The 22,778-nt window shown below is 50.6% G+C and overlaps 9 protein-coding genes across 9 annotated transcripts; 6 read left to right on the plus strand and 3 right to left on the minus strand.

The window, feature by feature from the left end:
* Positions 1-177: 177 nt before the first annotated feature.
* BO88DRAFT_432665 (uncharacterized protein) lies at positions 178-2,232 on the plus strand. Its single transcript, XM_025709373.1, has 3 exons — positions 178-428; positions 483-563; positions 625-2,232. The coding sequence occupies exons 1-3, from the start codon at positions 249-251 to the stop codon at positions 2,104-2,106; spliced, it is 1,743 nt and encodes a 580-aa protein (XP_025566655.1). The 5' UTR covers positions 178-248; the 3' UTR covers positions 2,107-2,232.
* Positions 2,233-3,202: 970 nt separating this feature from the next.
* BO88DRAFT_411760 (RNA recognition motif domain-containing protein) lies at positions 3,203-4,619 on the plus strand (the record flags this gene model as incomplete). Its single annotated transcript, XM_025708052.1, has 3 exons — positions 3,203-3,876; positions 3,938-4,070; positions 4,119-4,619. The coding sequence occupies 3 exons, from the start codon at positions 3,203-3,205 to the stop codon at positions 4,617-4,619; spliced, it is 1,308 nt and encodes a 435-aa protein (XP_025566656.1).
* A 788-nt stretch (positions 4,620-5,407) lies between these two features.
* On the minus strand, positions 5,408-7,651 carry BO88DRAFT_331814 (transketolase family protein; the record flags this gene model as incomplete). Its single annotated transcript, XM_025702695.1, has 3 exons — positions 5,408-6,280; positions 6,340-7,447; positions 7,500-7,651. 3 exons carry the CDS (start codon positions 7,649-7,651, stop codon positions 5,408-5,410), a joined length of 2,133 nt encoding a protein of 710 aa, XP_025566657.1.
* Positions 7,652-7,991: 340 nt separating this feature from the next.
* On the plus strand, positions 7,992-9,610 carry BO88DRAFT_381805 (putative alcohol dehydrogenase). The gene is made up of 5 exons (XM_025704601.1): positions 7,992-8,384; positions 8,441-8,568; positions 8,622-8,781; positions 8,832-9,300; positions 9,352-9,610. Exons 1-5 carry the CDS (start codon positions 8,179-8,181, stop codon positions 9,553-9,555), a joined length of 1,167 nt encoding a protein of 388 aa, XP_025566658.1. The 5' UTR covers positions 7,992-8,178; the 3' UTR covers positions 9,556-9,610.
* A 1,779-nt stretch (positions 9,611-11,389) lies between these two features.
* BO88DRAFT_485183 (glycoside hydrolase family 76 protein) lies at positions 11,390-13,679 on the plus strand. Its single transcript, XM_025712326.1, has 4 exons — positions 11,390-11,769; positions 11,973-12,217; positions 12,296-12,745; positions 12,809-13,679. The coding sequence occupies exons 1-4, from the start codon at positions 11,670-11,672 to the stop codon at positions 13,385-13,387; spliced, it is 1,374 nt and encodes a 457-aa protein (XP_025566659.1). The 5' UTR covers positions 11,390-11,669; the 3' UTR covers positions 13,388-13,679.
* Positions 13,680-14,282: 603 nt separating this feature from the next.
* On the minus strand, positions 14,283-15,709 carry BO88DRAFT_441396 (integral membrane protein PTH11-like protein; the record flags this gene model as incomplete). The annotated part of the gene is made up of 6 exons (XM_025709875.1): positions 14,283-14,695; positions 14,771-14,835; positions 14,901-15,274; positions 15,322-15,389; positions 15,440-15,466; positions 15,493-15,709. 6 exons carry the CDS (start codon positions 15,707-15,709, stop codon positions 14,283-14,285), a joined length of 1,164 nt encoding a protein of 387 aa, XP_025566660.1.
* A 1,039-nt stretch (positions 15,710-16,748) lies between these two features.
* BO88DRAFT_171322 (uncharacterized protein) lies at positions 16,749-18,773 on the plus strand. The gene is made up of 2 exons (XM_025701665.1): positions 16,749-17,645; positions 17,703-18,773. Exons 1-2 carry the CDS (start codon positions 16,956-16,958, stop codon positions 18,657-18,659), a joined length of 1,647 nt encoding a protein of 548 aa, XP_025566661.1. The 5' UTR covers positions 16,749-16,955; the 3' UTR covers positions 18,660-18,773.
* Positions 18,774-18,805: 32 nt separating this feature from the next.
* Positions 18,806-20,554, minus strand: BO88DRAFT_485186 (vitamin H transporter; the record flags this gene model as incomplete). Its single annotated transcript, XM_025712327.1, has 5 exons — positions 18,806-19,030; positions 19,104-19,511; positions 19,576-20,098; positions 20,147-20,271; positions 20,327-20,554. The coding sequence occupies 5 exons, from the start codon at positions 20,552-20,554 to the stop codon at positions 18,806-18,808; spliced, it is 1,509 nt and encodes a 502-aa protein (XP_025566662.1).
* Positions 20,555-21,133: 579 nt separating this feature from the next.
* Positions 21,134-22,396, plus strand: BO88DRAFT_381817 (metal-dependent hydrolase family protein; the record flags this gene model as incomplete). The annotated part of the gene is made up of 1 exon (XM_025704602.1): positions 21,134-22,396. The coding sequence occupies one exon, from the start codon at positions 21,134-21,136 to the stop codon at positions 22,394-22,396; it is 1,263 nt and encodes a 420-aa protein (XP_025566663.1).
* Between the last annotated feature and the right edge of the window lie 382 nt (positions 22,397-22,778).

Here is a 22,778-nt window from a genome sequence, read left to right on the forward strand (position 1 = left end):
TACTTCCCTTTACAGATCAGATGTGGGCAGGTGCATGACATAAGCATACAGCGGAAGTGGGGCGTGGCGGTCACCGGAGTGCGCCTGCTGTTTATGTTCTTCCCCTTTAGGAATCCCGCGGCTGTCGAAAAATAATAATAACAGTCTGGCGGTCCCCGACGCATTATCGCAACCAACACCCCTCGACATCAATCGGCAACTCCTCTCACTTCAGAGAGGTCGCTGCCACCAGAGCTTGCAGGCAAGCCATGGAGCCACAGAATCTGCAGGCAGCATCTACTTACATTAATAATGTCTTGCTGGCCAGGGGGCTGCTGAAGAGCGGCCAACCCATTGATTTCGCCAACCCTGAAGATGAGGAGGGAGGCACAGCGGCCACAATGGGGAGGATCATCAATTTGGTCAACGATTTGGTTCTGCGCAGAGATGTACGGAGCCGCAATGTCCAGGAAGATTGTCGCACTGGCTAACAGCCCCAACAGCGTGAAGCCGAACACCGAGAGAATCTAGCAACCACAATTCGCACCCTACGCGCGGAGGAATCGCAAAAAACAGCAGAGTTGGTACGATAGGCATCAAATGTATACTTTGCGACCGCAAAGAAGGCTAACGACTTGGCTGTAGGAGAAAGTCAAGACAAAAGCCTCCGAGCTAACCCGTTCCCTGGCTCTCGCAGAAGCGCAGGAACGAGCATTGAAGGCGAACGCTTCTAGTGCCGATTCGACCATCCGAGGACTCAAAGAGCAAGTGCAGCGTATGAAGACGACCATTCAGCAAGTTCGAGCTCAATGCGCCAACGACATCCGCAAACGCGACCTGGAAATGCAGAAACTGAAATCGCACTTGGCTGAACGCCAGCGCGGAAAGCGGGAAGGGCTGTCGATGACCACCATCAATATCAACCCAGCAGCCAGTCAATCGTCCCGATCTAGACTGGCGGCCGGTGGCGAGGGTATCAACGATCCTGGATACAGCCTCAAGCAGGAAACGAACGACTTCCTTACTGAACTATGTCAAAACCTCAGCGACGAAAATGATACGCTGATATCATTGGCACGAAACACAGTCGAAACTCTGAAGGATCTCCAGGGATTATCACAGGTCGAAGACGAAGATAAGTCCGCGACTGGGATGGCAAGCATCGGGGCTGGACGGTCCCTGCAAGGCTCGGTAACGGCACTACCTACCTCTTGTGACGAGCTATCAGCACAAATGGACCATGTCCTCGAGCATCTACGAACACTACTCACGAACCCATCGTTCGTACCTCTAGAGGAAGTAGAAATGCGGGACGAAGAAATTAAACGACTTCGCGAAGGCTGGGAGAAAATGGAAAGTCGGTGGAGCCAGGCCGTTACAATGATGGATGGCTGGCATAAACGGATCGCGGATGGAGGCCATTCGATTCAAGCGGAAGAGCTCCGACAAGGCTTAGACCTACGCCTAGACATTACGCAAGCACTATCTCAAGACGTGGGGCGAGACACGACCATTCAGTCACCCATATTCGAAGACCAAGAGGCAGAAGAGGAGGAAGAGAAACAAACCGCTGCAAAGGTTACCACCGAGGCTAGCCGGCCTGCAGAGTCACCCAGGAGAACTCGCCAGTCGACGCGAGAAACGAGATCCAGGAGAGCCAGTAAAGCTTTGAAAGAAAGGAGTGACAACATCATGACTGGACGCTCGCCACGGAAGGTCTCATTTACTGCGGGTCTACAAGACTCGCCTTGCGAACCGAGCGCGGACGATGAGACGCTACAAGTAAAAGCACACCGTTCGGAAGCGGTAACACGTAGACCATCAAGAAGGAAGGCTGAATCGAAGGGGCTCTCCCGCCAGGGAAGCAGCGCTCAAAGTCCCCAGCCCAAAGAATCTCGCCGGGCAGCTGCTATCCAAGCAACAAGCAACCAAGCTCGCCTGAGCGTGCCCCAGAAGCTAGCAGCAGCTGAAAGCGAGGCCCGGGAGGCAGAACAGGCTCGGAAAGAAAGCGAGAGTCGTAAGCGTGGGCGGGCTCTCAAGGGATCCAGCAAAGGCCACCGGGATCGACGCCGGAGCACACTCACCAGCGACGAGCTGGGAGAGTTGATGGGGATGCCTGCAAAGTGAAGTGACGATTTGTTTCATGATGATGTTCCTGGGAGACAAGCTTATTCGATACCCCCTCGTTCACTGTCTGAGTATATACCTTGCCTGTTTGCATACTTCCTGCCTTGGTGACGACATAATCATGACCTGCTTCTTTCCTCGTTTTGTATAGTTAATACAACCCGGTATAACTACAATACCATAAGTAATATCTCGAAGCAGCCATTCTATACTTATCCCCACACAGCCCCCTCAGTTCATATGTCGAAATTTCTGCTTTCGGCCATCTCGACCGTCCCTCAGGCCTCAGCTCAACAACAGACCTCCATATCAAGGCCAGAGCCTCACAAACCATGTAATGACGCTCACTCGATACCTACAGGCTGAGTTTTCCGCTTCGAATGTATTGTATCGGACAGAATACCAAGCCTAGAGCCGTATAGTTGTATAGTTCGTCCTCGCACCCAAGGAACCATGCCCGACTTTCCCCAACAAAATCCCGATTTTCCCCGGACAAAAGGACGGACCAAACTATTCGCACATATACTCGTAGTTCTCCTGACAAATATCGGCGTCTTTGAATGGCCACAGCTGGCTCTGCAGCGAATGCACTGCCCTTTTCTGATGTCCCACGCCCTTCATCTCATAGATGTCATTTCAAGCCTAAAAGCGGCGAGGAGTAACTAGATTCCTCGAGGAATAAGAGGAACATAGTCCGGACCGTATTTGAAGCCTTGTGGTGGTCATAGTTGGAGTCATGACTGCGACGCTCGTTTCTCATACCTCATCGTGAAGGCATAGAGTTCGACGGTTAGTATGTGAGCCTTGCCGGCTTGCTTGTTGTTTGCCTCTCATACTTCTCCCATCCTCACAACACTCACGCTTTGGCTGCTCGCTATCATTTGACAGAGTAACCACAGCTTCTCTTATCAATCTCATCTTTTCACACTGCTCGTCGTACTAGTACGCTTTTGATAAAGTTCTCCTTTAGGAGGATAGTATCTGATTCGTGCTTGTTAGCGTCTGTTGCTTAACTTGGCTTTGCTTGATCGCTAAGGGGATAAGTTACTCACGGCTTTTGCTACGAGAAATGCATCCTTCCACTCCAGCAGTCAACATGAATTTCTGTCAGCAGTACCCCAATGCTATTCCATATCCTAGGAAGAAGCCTTTTGGCCCTGCTTTCCTTCATAATGGCATGAAATGGGTTTTCTTCACCGGGGCTCGTATGCAAGTTGAAGGGCAACCGCCTCATTGGATGTATATCGATTTACCTTCTTGCTGTGACCCTGAGATGAGCTTTTATTTGCCTGAGGTTCCTTTGGAACCTCAATGGAATGTGATCATGACGGAAAACGACATACCTGACGGGGATCCTTTCATCTCCCAGATCTCTGATGGCGTCCAGGACCAACAGTATATTATTCCTGCGAGTAACCTCCCGTCTATGCCTCCTAACCGCCAATTTGCACGCATGACCCATCCAGGATTCCAAGTGGGTCGAGACACCCCCTTGTACCAGATGCTCCGGCAGTTGGTTCCCACCGTGACCAATAGCCCTCCGCAGCCGTCCCCAGACGGTTCAGATCAAGCCCAGGCGGGATCAAGTCAAGGCAGCGTTGCCAACGGTCGTCGTGAACCGGAACAGCCTGACACACAGTCCAGAGAACCGTCACCACTTCAAAATGGTTCTGGCATCGAAAATGATATTCTTATCGCCGGAGGATTAAAAGTCACAGACGACAACGCTCAAGATCTCCTTCCTCGTGAAGCTCGCCTTTTTATCGGAAAGTAAGAGATAAACCCCCTGCCAAGCTCAATAGTGGATGGGACGAAAACTAACACCCTGCAGTCTACCAAGTGCTCTTGATCCACCTCAGACGGTGTTCGAGCTCAAGAGGATGCTCGGCGAATACGGACGTTGTTATGTCATAGTGAAGACGAACCCTAATTCTGGTTTGAGAACCGCCTTTGTGCAATTCGAGGTACGCGTCATGCTTCAAACCTCAATAGCAAAAGCTAATGAAATGTAGACACCGGAGGTTGCGAAGCGAGTCTCTCAAATGAGAAATGGTCAAGAATCGGTATTCAAGCTGCAGCAACGCACTCTCCGGTTCGAGATGGCGAAAGGAAGAAGGAGTACACTCATTGGCACACATTCCTCCGAAGCCCCTCTACCAGTCCAAAGGCCCACACAAGAAGCCATTGAGGGCATATTTGAGCCGACCCATGAAATGAACGGTGAAGGTCACGCCGAGCCCGCACATGAGATGAACGGCGATGCCAGCGGTGAGCCCGCAATGAATGGCGAGGGCAGCATCGAGCACGCAAATGATATGAACGGCGAGAGTACAGTTGAGCTCCTGGAAGACAATACTGGGGCGATCCTCGAAAGCAGCGAGCCAGCTGATGAATCGAATGAGAGGTTCTATAACGCACATGCCAGCGGCACCCGCTCGGCTCCGTGCCTATCTCCCTCATGGGGGGTCCATGTAATCGCCGAGGAGCAGCGCCTAGATGATTTCATGCTATAATAGCGTTATTTGGCCTGAGAGCTTGATATACCCTTGAAGTTTGCTCGTTTCTTTATCTCCATCTTGGTTATCTTCAAGTTGTTGGTGTTTTTTTTTTTTTTTTTTTTTTTTTTTTTTTTTTTTTTTTTTTTTTTTTTTTTTTTTTGTCTCATGTTTTTCTTATTTGTGAAGCAGACTTCTAACTTCTTGTGTGGTGTTGTGTCTTATCCTGTCCTGTCCTGTTCTTTCATGTCTTAGCATGTTTAGCTATTTAGCCTGCAAGTCAGGTCTCGTTGATGGGAAAGCCCTATCCCGTCCGGGCCTGGCAATATACTCTTGCTTGAACACTTATGTTCCGAGGTAACTGGTGTAGTGTGTAAGCATCGTAGGGACCGAGTTTGAGTGCGTGTGATACGCGAAGAAAAAAAAAACTATTTGGCGTCTTGGGAGCGGTGAGTGATGATTCATTTATTGCGGCATCAGCGGAAGCCATCGTGAGAAGATTCCAGGGTTAGCAATAGTCTGGATCTCCTAGAGATAAGATTCGAAGTGTCTCTAGATAACAACGTGGAGGGGAATTGAGTTGGGAAGAAGGGAGGGAAAGTGGGGAGACTAAAGCAGCGAGGGATGGCGCTTCCGATTCCCCAATACGAGTCCGGCGCGTCTGGGTGGATCTTCCCTCTAGTCAATCCCCACATCTCTTCTCCGGTCATCTTCCAATTGCTACTGAGTTGGACTAATCCATTGGTAAGTTGTCTTGAGTCTAAGTTTATTCATTGAATGGTACTGATATCGAAAGGATCACTGGCCTACAGATCCACAAATTCTCCTCGCTGCCACTCTCCCTTCTCTAGTCGGTCCAGATAATCGCCCACCTTGGCCGCCATCACTCCGGTCTCGTAGCCGAAGAACTTGTATGCAGCCTTGCCCGGCAAACTGTGGCCGAATCGGCGGATGTTGATGCCTGCATCGGCATACCGCTCCCAGCCATTCGGTGCATATGGCTCGATTACCACAGCCGGGATACCTTGATGGCGTCGCAGAACCGTGCGCTTGTACTCGAGGGCCTGCTGCTCGAACAATCGCTGGCATGGGAAACTGACGACACGTACCGCAATCCCTTTGGTCTCCTTCAGCTGCTGGGCTACATCAAGCGCAAATGAGAGCTCTGCGCCGACACCAATGAGCGTCACTGCGGCAGCATCAGCCTCTTCCAGCACGTACGCGCCATGAGCCACTCCCTCCCGGCGTGTTTGCTTCAACTGGGGCAGAGCGTGACGGGAGGTGGAGATAATGCTGGATGACTTCTTGGCCTCCAGGGCTGCAAGCCAGGCTCCTGCCGTCTCCTCACTATCTCCCGGTCGAATATACAGCAGGTTTGGCATAGCACGGTAGAGCGCTGCCAGCTCTATCGGCTGGTGTGTCGGACCATCTTCTCCCATGCCAATGGAGTCGTGAGTAGCAGCGTGGATAACCTGAAGGTGCTGAAGAGCTCCCATGCGCACGGCAGGAGCAGCATAAAGATAGAACATGAAAAAGGAAGAAGTGATGGGGATGAATGTATTTGGAGCGAACGCTGCCAGCCCGTTCGAGATGGCACACATGGCATGTTCACGCACTCCGAAGTGGATATATCGGCCGGAATAGTTACCGTTGATATTGCAAGTGGTACGTAGATCAGGCTGTATCTAGTAAGTATGGTGCCACAATGGTCTAAGAGAAACAGCAAGAATGAACTTACGTGCTGGAAATCAACCTTGCCTGGCCAGATCATGTTCACGGACGGGCTCAGGTCAGCCGTTCCGACCATGAAAGATTTAATATCTTTAGCCAGAGGGTTGAATACTAGGCCGGATGAGGCTCTCGTAGCCGTTGGCTTGTCAGGGAAGCTGGAAGGTATAAGGTCCTTCCAGTTGGAAGGCAGCTCTCCGCGAATGCGTCTCTGGAACTCTTCCCCAAGCTCAGGATTTTCTGCGCTATATTGCTTCACTAACGAGTTCCACTGCTGAACAAGAGCTTCGCCTCGAGCAGGGAGCTCCTGGAAGAACTCTCGGACTGTATCACTGATGACAAAGTGCTCCTCAGGGTTAAAGCCATACTTCCTCTTCATCTCTGCTACGTCTGGAGCACCAAATGCAGCACCATGAGCAGCAGCCATGCCTTCCACCTTACTGCCTAGACCAATAACGGTCCGGACGTTAATGAAAGTAGGCTTTTCTGGGGAGACGCGAGCCTCCTCCAAGGCTTGGACAATTCCCTCGATATCATAGCAACCGTCTTCCACATCAATGACGTTCCAGCCACAGGCACGCATCTTAGCGTTGATATCCTCTGTGTTGGTCAGATCGACTGAACCATCGCAGGTTATCTGGTTGTTATCGTAGATGACGGTCAGATTGTTGAGTTTGAGATGGCCCGCGAAGGAGATTGCCTCGAGTCCGACTCCTTCTTGCAGACATGCATCTCCTATCATGCACCAGGTGTGGTTGGATACGACATCATACCCTGGACGGTTGAAATTGGCCGCCAGATTCTTCGTGGCCATGGCAAGACCAACAGCATTGGCGATGCCTTGACCTAAGGGGCCTGTGGTGACTTCGATGCCCTCGTGTTCGATTTCCGGGTGGCCCGGACATAATGCGTCGACCCGGTCGGAGTGATAGGACTTGAGCTGCTCGAAAGTCATGGCTTTGTAGCCAGTGAGATGTAAAAAGGCGTACTGGAAGAGGCAGGTATGGCCGTTGGAGAGGATGAAGCGATCGCGGTTGAAGTAGTCTGGGGTGTGTGGCGCATATCGCATAACATATCGCCAGAGGGCGACTCCTATGGCCGCCATGCCAATAGCTCCACTGGTCGAGTCAGTCAACACCCTTTGTTCTGCTGGGCTCATTATCGGTGGACTCATACCCCGGGTGGCCTCCGCCGAACTGCTGACACAGGTCAGAGATTAGAAGACGGAATGATTTCAAGACATGGTCGTGATCTTTAGACAGCTGGCGCACCAGCGGCAAGGCTGATGCGCCGTTACTTTGTGGGATAGGACCAACAGCCATAGTTGCAGAAATGATACTGAGGGCGATACATGACGCGGGGCAAGAGGGGACATGGGTCAAATTTATAACTGGTACGGTGCCTAGAGCAGAGAAAAGGTGGGAACAGAACAAGCCCAGTTCTGCAGAGTGAAGGTGGACTGAGCAAGAAGAACCTCTGGATCCGAATAACCTCATCCGGCAGCATTAAGCCCATTTCCCAATCGGGTAATCGGAGGCGCCAACCACCAGATCGGGGAAGGCGGATGTGGGATACCCAAAAGGGTAAGTACTGGACCCGACCCCAGAAATTCCATGCGGGGAAGATATGACCTGGACTGGATCCACGCTGGGTCATCCGTGCCTCCAGTTGCCATCTCCATGATGCCCAGGCAAAGGTAGCTTATCTCCGCTGCATCCTATTGCTCGAGTTCAGCAATTGTGTCACTCCCAACTAACTTGGGGACGCCCAAGATGTTTTCAGCTTAAACCAGACGCACCCCAGGCGTCTTCTCTAACTGCAATGTTCAGATCATACACCACCCAACATCATGGCCCCTTCTGTCCTTCTATCGAGCCCCGCTCCAACGTCTACCTCAAAGTCATCGCCGACGGAGCAGGCGCAATTGTCGCCTCCATTCCCTAATCCCTCTCTCCAGATCACAGCAGATCACAATCTCAAATTTGTCCCCGCCCCGGTGTATGCGCCACAGCGAGGTGAGGTCCTACTGCAAATCAAAGCCACTGGCGTCTGTGGGTATGTAAGAATATCGGCTATATTTACATGTGTACACTATTCGCTAACGTGCTCAGGTCTGATATTCATTTCTGGAAAACCGGTCGCATTGGAGAGCTGGTCTTTGAAGGAGATTGCATAATTGGTCATGAAGCAGCGGGGGTGGTGCTAAAGTGTGGAGATGGAGTGACCCATCTCCAGCCTGGTTAGTCACGCTGTGCATCATGTCTGCAATGGATAACTTATCGGGAAGCACAGGTGACAGAGTTGCCGTCGAACCTGGGGTTCCTTGCGAACAGTGCTTCCTCTGTGATGACGGTCGCTACAACCTTTGCGAGGACGTCCAATTTGCGGGAGTATATCCTTATGCGGGTACCATCCAACGTTACAAGGTCCACCCGGCCAAATGGTTACATAAGTGCGTTTTGGTTCCTCTTGATTCAGCTAGTTATGCTAAAGACTTTACAGGCTTCCGGACAACATATCCTATCTTGAAGGAGCCCTCCTCGAGCCACTTTCGGTCGTCATGCGCGGAATTCAGGTCGCGCGTCTTCATTTAGGTCGTGGTGTAGTCGTATGCGGTGCCGGGCCTATTGGACTGATCGCCCTCGCAGCTGCTCGGGCATCAGGGGCCCATCCCATTGTCATCACAGATATTGAGCCAAAGCGACTCGCCTTTGCCAAGGAATTTGCGCCTTGGTGCAACACATACCAGGTTAATCCAGCATTAGATGCGGAAGGCAACGCTAAGGCGATCCGAGCAATTTTTGGTCCGGACGAGTACAACGCCCCAGAAACTGTATTAGAGTGTACTGGTGTTGAGAACAGTGTGTGTACCGCAACATTTACTGCTCGTCGGGGTGGTACGGTGGTCGTTATTGGCGTGGGAAAGGCAGTAATGAATAACCTGCCATTTATGCATATTTCCCTGGCAGAGGTAAGCCTTTCTCGTGTTAGGCCTTGAAAGTAAGACCACTAACCAAGACAGATTGATTTGCGGTTCATCAACCGATACCGCGATACCTGGCCGCCTGCAATAGCGTGTCTCAGTGGGGGCGTACTGGACCTGAAGAAATTGGTGTCGCACGTTTTTCCCCTAGAGAAGGCCGTGGATGCATTGAATCTGTGTGCGGATACCAGAAACGGGAGCATTAAGGTGACCATTGTGGATGAGGTTGAAGCAACGCTGTGAATTTTTGCAGAATATATGGCAGGGGCAGAGACAAATAGAGAAGATTGAACGAGATACCTCTTCGATAGTCTACAAATAAGCTCTTCGCTATGCCACAATATTGAGCACGTATTCAAGACTCAAGTAGACCTAGTATATGCGGTGGGAGACAATGCTAATAATATATATTCTCGTTGAAGGGTCGGATCAGGTGAGGCAGTACTGCCCCATATCATACTGCTATCGGTATGGGAATTAGTAGTAGGATACCAAGATTACAAAAGCCAAATAATGTGACCTAATGCGTAGTATACTCAGTAGTAGCCTTCCATACAGTATATATTGCTTGAAATATACTTACACAAAAATTCGACTTGAGAGATATGAAGCAAATGAGCGGACCACCGCAAGATCAGATTAGATACTAACACTACATTTACAGTACTGAGCCGAGTGAGCAATGACTGGTAAACATCTTTCTAAGTTCTGCTGACGAGAACATGATTCTGTGATGTTCAATGTGGTGGAGACGATGAAGGAGGCGGGAGGGCGGCTTATTGATGATGGGAAGTAAGACAATGTCTCACTCTTTTTTCCCGTCAACTTATCCACCTTGTATATGTGTGATTCGAACTTGTAGATTTGTGTTTAGCAATAACTGTTTATCATCGATCGGGGTAAGAAATTAAATGACTGCAGTATGCTGTTTGCCTAGATGGCATCTTCAATGACAATGAAGTACTACCCTTAGTTGATAACTAGTCAGAAGGAGAGATTAACAAACGAGACAAACATTGATGTCCTGTCACATGACGGACCGGGATCGGAGTGTCAAGGCTGACACACGCAGGTACTTCCGCAGTTAACTACGGCGCAGAAGTCTAGAACGGCACATTGCCATACTGCAGAAGTGGGGATAAGTGCGACGAATTCAGGTTCACAATTGAGCGACGAACAAGGTCCCATAGTTGTGTGTTGGTTGTTGGAGAATTAGGCACCGAAGATCCAGAGCGACGGGAAGAACGCCCTGAATAGTACAAACAGATACAGCCCTTCGCAGCGATCGCAAGCTTCGACCCCAAAGCAGGTGACGATCCTGATCAAAGAGCGCTGATGATGGCGCGTCCGAGCAGAGACAAACTCCCAATGGCATTCCGAGTGGTGCTTGTGATGTACCCGCCAAGGGGGCTGACTGTTTCCCCCCCGATCGGCTGATTGGGTTCTGCCAAGATCACAGGCTGCAATGACAGTTCAAACTGCGGAATGCCCAGGCATTGCTTGGTGAGGATTAGCAGTGCTGGGCAGAAAAGCTTAGGATAGCAAGACATGCCTATCTTTGCGACCGGGCGCAAAGTTGCGAGACGGACTGACTGTGGCAGCCATTCATGGGGAAAAGGGAAGCCAAAGAGGATCCATGGTACCCGCCGGGCCAGAACTCACTCAACTCAGCCTTTGTTTGGAATTAGTTATTGTTTGGCTTGATTTTCCAGGGGCAAAAAAGGGCAAGAACATCCAAAAGAGGAAAATGATGATCGGAATATGCCGTATTCGTATTGCGGCCTCAGGCTCACATTGATACTATTATCAGAACTTTCAAAGTACTTCCATCCAGCCTCAACTTCTCTCCAGGGAACCAAATCAATAAACTCTGATGACTATTGGGGGAGGAATTTCATCACCCTCTTTTAGCTCCTTTCTGAACCCCTTCTGACCCTGTCACACCATGACCCTTGGGGTCAAGGAGAAACGCGAGGGCAAGCACGCTGATTGCACGAGGAGCTGACGTGGACGGGGACCAACTCCACCGGTGCCGATGGTTGGCTTTTTTGGGCCTTTCTTCCCTTCTTTTTTTCCCGCCGATTAAAAATAGGCCTGGCCCGGCGTCTACGCAGCTTGATTTCCCTCTTGCTTTTCTTGTCTTGCTGCAATGCCATCATCCCCATTCTTGACTTGACTGTCAACTGTCTCCATCCATCCTATCACCCCCCTCTCCCCTTCACTCTCGTTTACTCTCCGTTTCTGCTGGTCAGTCTCTTCCTTGACCGTGTCCCTCGCTTCTATACATTCGTTTCCTTCCCATTTCCTCCTCCTCCCACCCCTTTTTCTCTCTCTTTCCCTCCCCGCTCCCTCCCGCCATGCGTCTCGTTCGAGATTGCCTGTATGGGGGGTTATTCCTAAACACAGCGCTTTTCTCTCACCTCTCCCACGCCATTGATATCGATATCAGCAGTACCAGTATGCCTTCCCCCACTTCTAGCTCTTTATCTTATCATATCCTCTGCTGTCACCGCCCGTCCCTTATCCCGTTGTCTTTCCCCTCTCCTACATTCTTGGGAGCAGTTGCGTCACAAATCTAGTCCGCCGTGTCTTCCGTCCCAACAACATACACACCAATATTATGAATTGACAACTGACCACCATCATCATCGTCCGTATAGGTTCCATCAAAGATGCCGCCAGTAAGACCGCCTACGGGTCCATGACCTGGTACCATGGAAACGAAACCGGTCAGATTCCCGGTGCTTTCCCTAGCAAGTGGTGGGAAGGTAGTGCACTCTTCACAAGTTTGCTCCTCTATTGGTATTACACCGGAGACAGTACCTACAACGACGAGGTCCGTCAGGGTATGCAATGGCAGGCGGGTGACTGCGATTACATGCCCGCCAACTACAGTAGTTACTTGGTAAGCGATATGACGATACCCATTTCCCCCCCCCCCCCTGAGCTTGAACAATAGTCTGACTCGTCTTGCCGTTATTAGGGCAACGACGATCAAATGTTCTGGGGTCTTGCCGCCATCACTGCTGCCGAGATCGAATTCGCCGACAGCTCCTCCGGATACTCCTGGCTCGCTTTGGCCCAGGGCGTTTACAACACTCAGGTCGATCGATGGGACGATTCGACATGTGGCGGTGGTCTGCGCTGGCAGATCTATCCTTATGAAGCCGGTTACGCCATGAAGAACTCCATCTCTAACGGAGGTCTGTTTCAACTCGCTGCCCGCCTGGCCCGCTACACCTCCAACGACACGTACGCCGACTGGGCAGAGAAGATTTTCGATTGGTGTGCCTCGACTCCGTTGTTAAACAACCAGACTTGGAACGTGGCCGACTCCACCGATGTCGATAATAACTGCAAAACCCAAGGAAACAATCAGTGGTCTTACAATTACGGCGTCTTCTTAACGGGAGCCGCGTACATGTACAACTACGTAAGTGATTTTGGCCCCCGCCAGGTGTGGAGGAAGCAGGTGCTGATCTTATGCCACTCGTAGACCGGCAAGGCCAAATGGAAGAATGCGGCGGAGGGTCTCTTGAACGTGACTCTCGACACTTTCTTCCCGACCAAGTATGGTGGAAACATCATGTCCGAAATTCTCTGCGAACCGACCGAAGTGTGCAACGACAACGAAATTCTGTTCAAGGGACTCGTCACGGGATGGCTTGGGCTTGTGGCTCTGATTATGCCGTCGACGTCCGCATTGATTCAGCCAAAACTGCAGGGGTCCGCCGAAGCTGCTGCAGCTTCCTGCAACGGAATGGGCAACAACACCTGTGGTGTGCGCTGGTGGCCCAAAAAGTGGGATGGGTGGAACGGAATGGAGGAAGAGATCGCCGTCACCAACGTTCTGGCCTCCGCATTGTATACCACGAAGCAAACAGCCCCTGTGACCTCCAGTACCGGCGGCAACAGTACTAGCGATCCGAACGCGGGTACAGGCGACAACACCGGCAACAGTGGCAGCACCGAATCGAAGATCACCACAGGTGACAAGGCGGGTGCCTCCATCCTGACCATTGCCTTTGTGGGCATGTGGGGAGGTATGATCGCTTGGATGGTCATTGGCGGTTGAAATAAACCGCCAACATACAAAGTGTTGTGATTTGTCTGTCTATAGTGGTTCGGTAAATATAGCTGGGCGATTCCCCTCTTTGTCCTTGCTATGTTCTTTTATTTGGGCGATTTCGGAAAGGCGCAATGTGTCTATAAGGTCTACTACATTTTGTGAATGCCTTCTCTCATGCTTGTATATAATCTAGATAAGTCGGTTTGGGCTGGACTGGTTGGCCTGGGTACGTGTCAGGTTTCCTGTACTTGATATCATTCGTTCGTGTGACTTATTATCTGAAAACATAACTTTTGATTATTGTTGATACAGACATATCCTCTGAGTGATCAAGAGACTGCCAACTACTACTGCGTGAATGACCCAGTACTTAGTGTCTGGCCATCCTATATACTATCTATATGAACCCTAAAACTGTAGCAGCTACGCCCTAGTCCAACCAGAAAAGCTGACAAAGCGATCTAAAGATGTAACCAAGTAAGCCAGAACCCGAAACAGAGTTGTTGACGGCATGTGATTCACATCTGTGTTCAGTGCAAATTTACTATATACTACCAATCGTCTCGATGTCGAGTTAATACTACTACTAGTAGTACTTCGCATTTGATATTACCGTCCACAAACTGATTCAGTACTACATCATTAATTTCAATAACAGCACTACCCTCGGTAGTATGGAACCAACTCAGAAGGTTTCCGACTACGCATCTCCTTGGGTGAGAGGGGAGGGGCTTTACGAGTTACTATTCCATTCTCATATTCAACTTACCACGGTTCCCTAAAATCCCAGAGTAAGGGGTGACTGTTCATCTATTTTTGTCTAGCTCAACATAAGAAACCCTCCCCCGACGGGGGAACACAAATGAATGACTACTCTCTAGACAGCACGAAAGGAGCTTTATCACCGACGACCCTCCACCGTCTGATGAAACTCCCTTTTTACTGTAATAGCGTTTGGGATATTACTCAACCGCACTACCTCCATCCCCGTCTCCATGTCCACTACCTTCTGCACAGCGAAATCCTGTGGTCCCCCAGGGAGATGGCTATCATTCGACGAATTGCCATTCTGCAATTGAATCCACTGTTCATTGAGCGTTTCGCTAAGACGGTGTCGGCGAGGGCGCGACCGTGACGTGAAATTCTTGGACTCGCGCCCATACTGTAGATGGGGAAGGGAAGAGCTGCCTCCTGTTCGGCTGGTGACTTTCTGTGCGGCTTGCCTGAAGAGGCGGTAGATGATGGGGAGGTTGGCGCAGAGGATGCCCCCGAGCGATTCAAAGCCGGATAGGACGCCGAGGTCGACGCCGTCCCCTTTTTTTTATATCATGTTAGTGTGTTCAAATTGTGGTGGTAGTTTGTGGAGGTGGAAGAGGGGCGAGGACGCACAGGTGATGTCGGATGAGTTTTCGGCAAAGACGAAGGCTAGACGGGCAGCGCTGATGCCACATGTTCTGGTGAGGTTATGTAAGTGTTAGTGCTTGGCCGGTAGCGAGGGCAAGATGGGGAAGGAACCTACATGAATCCAATGGAGAATATAATACAGAGGGCAATTTTGTTGCTCCGGGTCGTGCGGAGCCGCACAATCACTCCTATCGGGAGAGCAAATATGACAAGGTCGGTGATCATGTTGGAGGTGTTGACATAGTATGACAGTGCGCTGGAGTTGAAGCAATGGCCTTTGATATTGGCATCCCAGAAAGCCTCTAGTGGTCGGCAGAGCAGGCCCATAAAAATCTCTATGGTCGCAATCCACAGGCAGACGAATGTGACACAGCCAATTACTGTTCTGCGAAACCACTGTATAGCGAATATCCGGTAGTATAAGGCGAGGATTCCGAGTTTGACACTTGCCAGGCCGACATTATAGAGGTGGCTAGCAATATAGTCTCCCTATATATGTGTCAGTTACATCGAAGGTAGTCAATGGCTCATTGTACCTTCAAGAATGCCTCTAGGTCACTAGTCGCGAGAGTTGAAGCATGTTTACCGAAACCATGACGCACCCCTACGTACATTAGCTGATTTCCGGTCAGAGATGCATGAGGGCATTCATACCGACAGCCAGCATGATTATACTGTACGCTACCTCCAGTATCTAATCAATAAACAAAGAGGATCGTCAGTATGCGCAGGGACCAGGCGATCGGGAGGTAAACGCACCGTGGCTAGGGTAATTAGGTAGTCATCTGCATGAAAGCGGTCCTCTGATGGACCACGAACTTTCACGAGAAGCCGTAAACCGGTGCATATCACCATGCAGACGATAGGAACGGTGTATCCAGCTATCACCACAGGTACCCTTGAGGCAGTCTCTTGCGAGCTCATTATGGTGGCCTACATGCTCTGAAACACACCATGTGCCCAGAACCTTTGGGTCCCTGCGAGGTTCCTGCAGGCCCCGATCGGTTTATAGGGCTCTAGATCTCATGATGCAGGCCTGCTAAATACTTCCTCTATGCTACAGGGGTAGTCGGCACCAGCTGGAATTGAAATCCTGCCACTGAACTAATGAAAAACTCCATGGTCTGGACCTGGATCGAATACAGCAGGATTAGTCGCGTAATTTCTTTTCCTGAGGCGGGAGGAGAATATTGGCACAAATGGTGGGGATTTGAGGATATTGCGATACTATTTAGTAGCTGAGACAGCTCAGTCGAATGGCCGCATCGAGCCATCTCTTAAGGTAAACCTAGGTTTAAAGGATAATTGTATCATCTAGCGCTCGGTCCAGGATGACATTCCTGGTCTTCGAGTGGAGCCCGATCCTCCGATGAAAAAGCCTAGGAATGCGCGATTTGGATCGAAAGGCGTCAGTAATCGGATTACCGCCGATGGTAAGAATAGTTGACAATGGTTCGAGGCGATTGGACACGCAATCACACCGTTAGTTTCAGCTTGCTATCCCACTAAATGATGAGGGGGGGACTCCAGCGACTGTTGGCTGACGGACCGTTCCTACCGTCCTCAGGGCACGGGGAAACCTCATTAGTGTCCGCCTCGGACGCGATTAGCGTTCCGATGGCGGATGGAGCTTCTCCCACTCGCCAATCCCATCCAGCCCTCGAAATTAACCGCATTGTTAGGCTTTCAGCTCGTCCGCGGCCACCCCGAGGTAGGACCGTAGGAGATGGCCGTGTGTCCGGCCATGCACCATAGCCTTCCCCCTCCGTAAGCCTGTTTAGCCCACTTGGAGTCCCCCAAAGGTCTGTTCCCCATCTTGTCCTTCTCACAAGGGAAATAACTAGATCTGGCGCTGAGTGTCATAATAAAGACATGATTGACTGTCGACATGTTCATCTCGTGGTCGTTGAACCCTGGCCCTCCAACTCCCTCCGACTCAGATTCGTCGCCTCCGATGACATCCCAGCCCAGAGTCCGGTCCCGCAGCGGTTGTCTTACGTGTCGTCGGAGACGGGTCAAATGCGACGGTGCGTGTTGTCCATTGCCTGTCCTATTCCTAGGTTGATAGGAGCCTCGTGCTCCTTATGACTCGATCCGATGTTCTACACGGCAAATTTCCAACGACAGCGAAGCTTATTTTCCGGTGCGTCCAGAAGCTCATCCAGTATGTATGCGCTGCCAACGGTCGAAGAATCGATGCAACTACGGCGTCCGCCTTCAATGGGAGGATGAAATGCGGGCCGCGGGGAAATGTCATGGACGAACCGGCATCGTAACCAGAAGAGGTTCGCTTCCATACAAAGAATTTGAAGAGGACGATCATCTTCCGCCTTCGAAGCGGATCGAACGCAAAGATCAGCCTGATAGCGACGGGGATTCCGCATTGATCCTCACTCCACCCTCTTCGCACAGCCCACTGCGGGCCGCGACGTCAAAAAGCGTTTCTTTCTTGACCCGAGACACATATCAGAGTCAGTATCATCACTGGAAAGAAAGCAAGGTTCAGTCATCAAATACCAACTTCCGAACCTTGCCTTGGACCCTCGGTGTACCCGATGTTGATGATGTGTGCTTGTCGTTTTACGAGTCGATGATGTGCCCTGCTGCCGTTACTATCGACAATGAGGAAACCAATCCTCTTCGCAATACAGTAATGCGCATGGTATTTCGGTCCGAATTAGCATATTATTCTGTACTCATGACCAGCGCGCAGTACCTGAGATCAATCGATAGTCGCTTTGAACTATTTGAAATGCAGGTCCGGCAAAGGGTACTCAAAGGCTTGCGTCAAGCGTTAGCGGAAAATTGTTTCGATTTTGAAGACGTGCTGCTGCCGACTATATTTCTCTGCTCTTCGGCTGTATGTAGTCTCCTCGTTCTTGGTGTTCTTATGAATGTCAGTATTGACTCGCCGCAGATATCCCACAGCTGTGACGCCTCTTGGGTTCGCCACCTGACATGTTTCCAGATGGTCATTAAGCAAAGGATTCGTCGCCATACAACAACATATGTGCCGCAACTATTCATGAGTTACTTCTCGGCGCATCTGGTGCTGGCAAAGTCCCTTTTCCCAATTGACAAGGTACTACCTGCTGTAGAAGTGCGGAACGATCCCTCGTCCCCCGTAGAAGAAGGGACCTGCTGGACATCTTCAGAGTCACTGTCCAAGGCCATGCAACCGGATACGCTTCGCGAAATTGACGTGTGGAATGGCATGAGTAATCGCATGCTCCTGCTTATTAATGATATATTGAGCCTCAAGGATGATGTGCAGGTCATGTTTGGAGAAGGGATCGAAGTTGAAGAGAGACGAAGCGCCATCGAGGCCAAAATTATCACTTTACAAAGGAATCTCCAGGATACAACACATTTGCTCCCTGAATCACTGCGACGATGTCAGGATTCCGCCGAGGTTGTCCATAGGCGTCGTCTTCTTGAGTACACTGGCGAATCCTATCGTCTTGCTGCGTGTCTGCTTCTCTCAGAGGCGTCCACGCCAGCTTTCCTCGGCTACACCAGTGAACACAGTCTGGGGTTAGATGCAACGCGGAAGCAGCGCCATGTCGATTATATCCTATCTCTGGTTGAATCGATAGTCTCATCGCTAGATCACCTCCCAATCTCCTGGCCTTTATGGCCACTCTTCATTGCCTCGTGCTGCAGTACGACCGAATCTGAGAAAGCACGGGCCTTGGCACAATTCCAGGCAGCTCAGGCAAAAGCCCCGTATGAGAACACGGTACGGGCACAGACAGTTGTTGAATTACTGTGGCAGCGACGTGAGCTTTATGTGGCAGGTGAGAGAACACGAATCGGTCGATTTGAGTGGGAGTTGGTGATGGAATTCCTGGGGTGGCAGACGAGCTTCGCCTGAGGATTCTTCGTCACCTGATTCACGTGCACATGATTTCCAGCTGTATACCCCAGACTTCGTTTCCAGAATTAAGCAGTATCGATTTTTCTTTTCACTTTTTCAAACCTACTGCACACTTATCCTTCTGCAGCAGCTTCTATCCTATCCTACAAACAGTACCGATAATTCTCGTTCTGCCAATCTGTAATATCGCCTGACTCGTTGTGGCCCGAATACGCCTGTACAGCATCCTCCATCTCTGGTGACTCGGGCTCAATGGTCCGACCCTGCTTGCGATTCCTTCGCTCATTCTCCCACATCATGTATACTCGCAGAGCAATAACATCCGCGACAGCAATGCAGAAGCAGGCCAGAATAGCGGCGAACGCAGTCTACACGTGCCGTCAGTACCTCAATAACAGCAGGCAAAGGAAGACAGAGTGAAATAGAAGAGAGGGCTCTTACCAAGTACTTTGGCGCTTCGTTGGTCTTGAATAACTGCGGGCCGGCAATATTTCCCACGCAGTATCCAATGAAAAGTATAGCTGTCACGGTACTTTTCTTGGTGAATCCGGCAAAGTTGCTTGAGACCAGACTAAGACTAAGAGGCCATCCGGCACCAAAGACACTGACGAGCCAGACCCCTACCAACCGACCCCATTTCTTCTCGGTGGGGAGCTGTCGCATAAGGAGAATGCCGATGAGGCTGACCAGAAGAGTGATAATCATCCAATAGCAGCGAAGTCCACGGAAGCGATTGCATGTGAATGCACTAACAAGCAGAAAGACGAGAGCCACAGCAGCCATGGGGATGCTGTACAAGAGAGTATTGAAGGTATCGAAGCCGAAAGACTCGATAACCAGGCTAGAGAACTGCCTTCTTGTTTAGTGCATGTTTCTTTCGTTCATATGGTTCAGATGGCTTGAGAGAACTCACGTTTGTTATGCCTCCATTTGGTAGGGAGACCATGAAATTGTAGACGAACAAGAACCATGTTTGCGGGTCAAGCCACGCTTCGATAAATTGATCTTTCTTCCATTCGCGGCTTTGGTAGCTCTTCTGACATGCTTGCGCGCGAAGGTAGGCGGGCTCGCGCTGATTCGGTTGGAGGAACTTGGCATTACGTGGGGAGTCGGGCAGGACGAAGAACAGAAATATCGACCATACCAGGGTGATCAGTCCGAATATGATGAAGAGCCATTGCCACGGGCCCAATCTGTCTTCAATGTGGCCGATGGCGTAGGCGAGAACGCCTCCGAAGATTGCAGCGACGCCGTTGCCTGCGAACCAGATGCAGCTGCGCAGAGCATGCTCTGATGGCGTGTACCACATACTCACAACCAAGGTGAACCCGGGGCTTATGGCGCTTTCAAAGACTCCCAAAAGTACACGTAGGACGGTCATCCCTGCAAAGTTGGAAGCTGCTGCGTGGCATGTCAAGACGATAGCCCATAGAATCCTGGCCCGTTAGTATATTGTTATATGAGTTGGAAGGGCACTAGCGTACATCATAGTAGAAAGGTATTTGCCGAGCGGAAATTTTACAAATCCCAGGGATACAGGGTAGGATGCGACTAGGTAACCAAAATAGAAGGCACTCGAGGTCCATGAGTAAAGAGCTGTGGTCATGTGCTGATATAATGTTAGCTGAAGCTGAATTTGAGGAGCACACAAGATCGGAGCATACCGTGCCACTCAAAAGGCCCAGGATCGATGCATACGACAAGGTGGTCTTGTCGAGATATTGCAGCAAGTATGAAAAGAACATCAATGGAAGAAGGCAAAGATCAATGCGGCGAATGATGGCCTTCTCCTCACTCTCTGAAATATGCTGGATAGTCTCATTGGGACCCTTAGCAAAGCTCTTCTCGTCCTCCGTTGGAGGAGAGGAGTTGGTACTGTCCGAGGCGGACATGTCGGATGGTTGTGCTGAATAGACAGAATTCTTGCCAGGACGATGCGAATAGCAAAGGAAGGACAGGGAAGCTCTTTAACCTCTGTTCAAGGCAATATACTATCAAATGCAGTACGGTCTCGACCCGAGACTAATTGACGGTACCATCTGCCGCTGCGCCGTTAGGGCTATTGGCGTGACGCCGCTGCCGAGGCTTGGGCCCGCCGATGTGTTGCCATCCCGACTAGCGGCATGCTTAGGCTCACACCAGCGTATTACGGTCATGGCTTGTATGCTCAACTAAGCCAGAATTGGCCCGGAACATCCTCGCTTCGACCTACTGATCTGGTAAATTGTAACCCCAAATGGGCCTCGCCAGACCGTCGGCCATCACACGAGTACAAGATTTCGCGTCTAATATTGTCGCTAACGACAAATAAGCCAACTCCGAGTGGACACACCACGTCGAATGGGCTCATAGCCTCGGCATCCTGCATCTAATTAATATATGCTACTTTCCTAGCTGGACCAGGATCACATCCTTGTCAGTGTCAGAACTGTGATCCGAACTGTGTTGCACTCATACTTACCCCTTTAATTATGCATCTCCCTCTGACAGACAGCACTCTTTACCGCATCAATGCGGATATCCTAATACCAGGAAGAGGATCACCAATTCCCCGCGGAGCTGTGGTTTGGAAATCCAAAACAATCCTCTATTCGGGCCCCCAGTATGAAGTACCAGTCGAGTATCAGGATGCTGTTACCACCAATGTCTCAGTTGCCATGCCAGGCATGTGGGATTGCCACATTCATTTCTTAGGCGCGACGGCGGCGAGCATGGATTCGATTGTGAACACCCCACAAGCATTGGCAGGGGCACGAAGTGTCCCTGACTTATATGCAACCATCATGGCGGGATTCACATCAGTTCGCGAAGTTGGAGGATACGGTTGCGAGCTGGCCAAAGTCATCGACGAGGGCCGCATTCCAGGACCGACCATCTACGGTGCGCACAGCGCCATCAGCATGACGGCAGGTCACGGCGACGTACACGGTGTGAATCTCGAGGGTTTGCGTGACCTATGTACGCATGGATTGCCTTTGACGATCGCAGATGGTGTGCCTGAGTGTCTGCAAGCCGTACGAAAGCAGCTGCGGCATGGAGCACGCGTCATCAAAGTCTGCGCCAGCGGTGGTGTAGTGAGCGCTATCGACGACCCGCAGCATCAAGAATTCTCGTTCGAAGAGCTGAAAGCTATCGTTGACGAGGCAGCGCGGGCAAGACGCGTTGTGGCCGCTCATTGTCACGGCAAGGCAGGCATCATGAATGCTCTCCGTGCGGGTTGTCGCACGATTGAGCACGGCAGCTATTTGGATGAAGAGGCTATCGACTTGATGCTGGAGAAGGGCGCTATGTTGGTGGCAACACGCAGTGTTATTGAAAGCGGGCTGGCTATGCGTGATCTCTTCACGCCCGGCTCATACCAAAAGTTGCTTGAGGTAGCTGATACGCATAAGAGGGCGTATCAGCTAGCAGTCAAACGTGGCGTGCCTATTGCTCTTGGTACAGATCAATTCATCAGCTCGGATAATCCCGCATTGGGATATGGACGCAATGGCAAAGAACTGGTGTACGCGGTTGCAGCAGGCATGACACCGCTGGCTGCAGTTGAAGCTGCTACGGCCAATGGGCCGTTAACGCTCGGTGACCAGGCACCAAAGAGTGGGCAGTTGAGGGAGGGATTTGACGCAGACATCATCGCACTGACAGCAAACCCACTAGAAAACATAGCAGTGGTCTCTGATCCAAAGAATATTACGCATGTATGGCGATATGGCAAACTTGTCAAATCCAACTAAGGTGATATCTGATAATAAATTAAGACTTGTCTTCGTCTCTTCGATATGTCCTTGTTCCATCCTTTTACCGCTTAAGTCTAACACATGCACTCTGGTGTCAACACCATAGATGAATGTTTTGGAGTAACCCGTGGGAAGCGCTCTCACGAGCTCGCATTGTTTCTATGCTGTGCTGCATACGGTATGTCTGGTACCTGCTAGATATTCTCCTGTGTCAATAGCTAAGTGTTCATCAATTGTCCAACTCAGGTATGCACCAGGGACGCTTACCTGAAACTAGACGAGTTATCAAAAAGACATGAGGACTATGGGCCTTGAATTGGTAGAGTAAGTAATTGTGGTGGGAAGAAGAGCGAAGGAATGTGAATTGAGAACCTGAGGC

This window comes from Aspergillus vadensis (assembly GCF_003184925.1).
Source record: "Aspergillus vadensis CBS 113365 unplaced genomic scaffold BO88scaffold_3, whole genome shotgun sequence".
Classification (NCBI taxonomy): domain Eukaryota; kingdom Fungi; phylum Ascomycota; class Eurotiomycetes; order Eurotiales; family Aspergillaceae; genus Aspergillus; species Aspergillus vadensis.

Bases quoted from the DNA above. Each gene is read 5' to 3' on its own strand.
- BO88DRAFT_432665 (XM_025709373.1), top strand. From the start codon at position 249: ATGGAGCCACAGAATCTGCAGGCAGCATCTACTTACATTAATAATGTC. The intron at 429-482 runs GTACGGAGCCGC...CAGCCCCAACAG, and splicing joins ATTTGGTTCTGCGCAGAGAT to CGTGAAGCCGAACACCGAGA. The intron at 564-624 runs GTACGATAGGCA...ACTTGGCTGTAG, and splicing joins CGCAAAAAACAGCAGAGTTG to GAGAAAGTCAAGACAAAAGC.
- BO88DRAFT_381805 (XM_025704601.1), top strand. From the start codon at position 8,179: ATGGCCCCTTCTGTCCTTCTATCGAGCCCCGCTCCAACGTCTACCTCA. The intron at 8,569-8,621 runs GTTAGTCACGCT...CGGGAAGCACAG, and splicing joins AGTGACCCATCTCCAGCCTG to GTGACAGAGTTGCCGTCGAA. The intron at 8,782-8,831 runs GTGCGTTTTGGT...AAGACTTTACAG, and splicing joins CCGGCCAAATGGTTACATAA to GCTTCCGGACAACATATCCT.
- BO88DRAFT_485183 (XM_025712326.1), top strand. From the start codon at position 11,670: ATGCGTCTCGTTCGAGATTGCCTGTATGGGGGGTTATTCCTAAACACA. The intron at 11,770-11,972 runs GTATGCCTTCCC...TCGTCCGTATAG, and splicing joins TATCGATATCAGCAGTACCA to GTTCCATCAAAGATGCCGCC. The intron at 12,746-12,808 runs GTAAGTGATTTT...TGCCACTCGTAG, and splicing joins CCGCGTACATGTACAACTAC to ACCGGCAAGGCCAAATGGAA.
- BO88DRAFT_171322 (XM_025701665.1), top strand. From the start codon at position 16,956: ATGCGCTGCCAACGGTCGAAGAATCGATGCAACTACGGCGTCCGCCTT. The intron at 17,646-17,702 runs GTATGTAGTCTC...GACTCGCCGCAG, and splicing joins TATTTCTCTGCTCTTCGGCT to ATATCCCACAGCTGTGACGC.